At 39.4% G+C, this 3,795-nt stretch overlaps 1 protein-coding gene across 1 annotated transcript in view; it reads left to right on the top strand.

The window, feature by feature from the left end:
- Positions 1–458: 458 nt before the first annotated feature.
- LOC117935686 (solute carrier family 2, facilitated glucose transporter member 1) overlaps positions 459–3,795 on the top strand; it is an 8,914-nt gene continuing 5,577 nt past the window's right edge. The window contains exons 1-6 of the mRNA XM_034858066.1: positions 459–502; positions 652–720; positions 1,097–1,180; positions 2,193–2,291; positions 3,390–3,550; positions 3,629–3,793. Of these exons, the coding sequence (XP_034713957.1) occupies positions 1,166–1,180; positions 2,193–2,291; positions 3,390–3,550; positions 3,629–3,793 (440 nt within the window). The 5' untranslated portion in view covers positions 459–502; positions 652–720; positions 1,097–1,165. The remainder of the gene's footprint in view (positions 503–651; positions 721–1,096; positions 1,181–2,192; positions 2,292–3,389; positions 3,551–3,628; positions 3,794–3,795) is intronic.

Genomic DNA, 3,795 nt, shown 5'->3' with positions numbered 1-3,795 from the left:
ATGAGGTTCAATGTTGAAAAATCCTGTGAAGTCTTGAGCTAACACACACACACAAACACCTAAAGCACGTGGCTTTGTTACTGCCAAAATACCAACATAAATACCAACATCATGCTCCAAATGGAAAGGAGTTTCCTTCAAGCCCTGACCCAGGAACAGTTGTGTGTTTCCACCCGAGGTAAAATCAGGTTCTGTTGCAGCAGATTAACTGACCCTCGGTCAGTTAACCTAAGGACAGTGATCAGCTGCTCCATGAGCACCAAAGGAGGCCCCGGGCCGTTCTGTCAGGCCTGCCACAAATTCACCAGCTGTGTGCGACTTCATCACGGGTCCACTTGTGTGTGTGTGTGTGTGTGTGTGTGTGTGTGTGTGTGTGTGTGTGTGCGCGTGCGTGTGTGTGTGTGCAGTTTCCAGTAGTGGTGCGTTCACTCGGGAAAACTTACATTCATATCTGAAACTCAGGGATGAAGACGGGATCAACGTACAACACTCAGGAAAACTGGTGAGAACTTCAGAAAAATTTATAGCGATATAGATGTGTGTATACATAAATATATTACCAGAGATAAGAAGTCTTTTCTGCATGCTGCATAGACCATGAACATAAAGGTATCACTAGACATTACAATACTATCATGTATTTTGGACAAGACAAGCTGTCGCCTTTACTCCACAGCACAGGCACGTTGACGTAAAGAGGACAAGAAACTACGTTTGCAAGTATGTCCATTTTACTGTCTGATTTCATTGAACAGTTGTTGCCATCCTTTCTCATGGAAAAAAATCATATTTTTTGTATATTTATTTATTTGGTGTATTGAAGCATACAGGACATTTCTCTGACTGGTTTTAAGAAATTACATTAGCAAGTTTTAATTAAATGCTGCTGCGAGACAATTATAAAGTTGTATTTTTAAGAATCATTACTGGAAATGAACACCACAAAAATGAATTTGTTTATAAGTGAAAGTCTATAAAATATTAAATATGATGTGTGTGAAATTAGACTCATTGCTATGTTATCACATATGCAATGTCATCATGTGTAAATGCCAAAAAGGTTTTGTAATTCTGGTAAAATTCCTGCTTCTCACAGCAGAGGAAGTCAGAAGAAGATAAATACACCAACATCTTGTGGGAGTGATACCCCGATTCACCCAAACAAATGGCGTCGCAGGAGGTTGGTTTTTTTTTAACCTTTTTCTTCCTACAAATGAACAAACAATTTTTATTGCTTATTTTTGGAGAAGAGCGTTTGGTCACTGAACTCAGATCACAATTGTGTAAATCTCTTGAGTGTTGACAGTCACATTTTGATATTGAAATATTCAAAGTACTTCAAAACTTTGCATTGTTCATGTTTTTTTGTTGTGCAAATAAAAATGAGGACAAAGAGAAAACAATCTCAGGGCATCTCGATCAGAAAACATATTGCCACTTTAAAATAACTAGATCAGATTTGCCCAAAGTCTTTCATATGAAGGGCCGAAATGTATCTGGATGGAAGGACACGGGCCAAAAATAAATGATATTGAAGAATACCATAATTCTTGTAATTCTTCGTAGATAAAACGCAAGTATTTAATCTCATGGGGAAGTTCACATGCACTGTGCTTTAAGCGCCCGCTATATTCGAGCAAGACAATGTGACTTAGTGGTCACAAAACTTTGACAGCTCGCGGAGACGGGCTGGAAACGACAGCAGTGGTGATGTCATTTCATGGCCGGGAACACCGTGGCGACCATAAACTAAGCTTTAAATTACCGTAGCATTTAGCCTTGTTGATGCCAGACCCTACTCAGTTGTAACATAGTGGGTCTGGGGAAGGTTTATTCACAGCTCGTTTCCAAAGGAAAACGGACGCCGCTCAAATGCCTCACGGCTTAGTTGGATAGTCCTTCAACCAATAAGATCAACGATCCAGGTGGTGTAGCAGCGACAAGTTTACAGCACTTTCAAAATAAGGAGAAAAAACATGACGATGTCAAATGCCATGGTGGGGATGAACAATGGCAGCTTGGTCCAAACTTGGCCCCCGGACCGCAAATTGGGCAGCCTTGGATTCAAATTTCTGAATCTGCTTGATAGAAATAATAATGGCTCAAAGCATTTTAATGTTTAAAAACAACAGGTTAACTAAGTTATAAAAGGTAAAGAAATAAATGTGTCATTAACCTCAACACTGTTGCAGAGCCATCTGACAGCCACGCTCCTGACCTCCATCCTGGCAGCGGTGCTCGGCTCGCTGCAGATTGGCTACCACACCGGCAACGTCAACGCTCCGGCCAAGGCGAGCAGGACACACAGCGGCTGAGGGCCAAAGATATGATCACATTATGTCCATTCATACTAATACTTCTAGTTTAGTTTCACATTTTCTGATGTCGAAAATGTCTTCAGATTAGAACTGGACTGGGCGAGAAAATCAAATTGATATTTTTTTTGACCAAAATCCTCCGTGTCGATATTTGAGTAGTGTTGACTATTGGAGCTTTCTCAAAATATTTACACAATGAGATCTTTAATAAATAATCAGGAGTAACTGGATATAATGACTAAGTGGTAAATAATAGAACAGCTAGAACCGTCTGGTTGGTTCAGAAAATGGCATCACTTTACTGTAATGCAGCCTTAAAAACCAGGAAAAGACATATCTTCATATTGTGTCATTATTATATCTAAAATTTAAGACAATACCTAGTCTCATATATTGATATATCGAAATATTGCCCAGACCTATTCCTCTATTATTAGGTACTTTAGCTTTAGAATAAGCTTTGTAAGCTTTGTTAAAACCCATTTATTTGAAATAATGATTTAAAAAAATAATTTGCAGAAAGACCACAGATTTTCCAAGACAATATTCAAACTTTATCATGCAGTAGAGCTTAAGCAGAGAGATAGTGGACAGCCAGTCCTGGCTCAGTATAAGACAACCCAAAACCGTGAGACTGTCAAACAAATATCTCACAGCCTCAATAAAACACTGAATAAACTTAACAATCTGCTGAAACTCTCCGGCTCAGCTCCAGGTCTGGCAGGGATTTGCCATTTCACGGGTAGACTGCAATACATGTGTTCAAGTGAGACAGATCTTCTACATTTGGCCTTATTTATTTATTTATTTTTACATTCCTCACATCACACATTTCTACTGTATTACTTAGTGAAATAATATCTGTAAAAACTGTGTTTGACTGGTCAAGTACATCACAACAGTAGTTTTAAAATATTTATATATACAGTATTTAAAATGTATTTAACTTTTCGGAAAAAAAGCTTGTACCCATGTTAATGCAAGTCAATGAAATTGTCATTTGTCCACACACAATTTTTACTGTGTTTCCCATTCCGTGACCAGTTGATAGTCTCTTTTACAACCGTTTAGATCATCGAAGAGTTTTTCAACCACACCTGGAGAGCCAGGCACAACCAGTCGATGCCAGATCACAGCCTGACTCTCCTGTGGTCGCTCTCTGTCAGCATTAAAGACTTTGGAGCTTTGTTGGGCTCGCTGGGAGTCAAATACCTGGCAGATTCTTATGGAAGGTAATAAAGGATTTTTTTAATTTCCCTATAATTTCCATCAGGTTTAGTCTTTTAATTTCTCTAATTTTCCCCCTCCAGACGTAACTCCATCCTAATAGTGAACTGTCTCTCTGTGGTGGGAGCATGTCTGATGTCCGCCTCCAAATCCAGCAAGTCATTTGAGGTTCTCATCCTGGGACGCTTGGTGTTCGGTCTCTTCTGCGGCCTAGTGATGAGTCTTAATCCGCTCTACATCCAGGAAGTGT

The sequence above is a fragment of the Etheostoma cragini genome, chromosome 20 (genome assembly GCF_013103735.1).
Source record: "Etheostoma cragini isolate CJK2018 chromosome 20, CSU_Ecrag_1.0, whole genome shotgun sequence".
In the NCBI taxonomy this organism is placed as follows: Eukaryota; Metazoa; Chordata; class Actinopteri; order Perciformes; family Percidae; genus Etheostoma; species Etheostoma cragini.
Note: the sequence above shows the minus strand (reverse complement) of the source record. Positions and strands in the feature narration are given on the sequence as shown.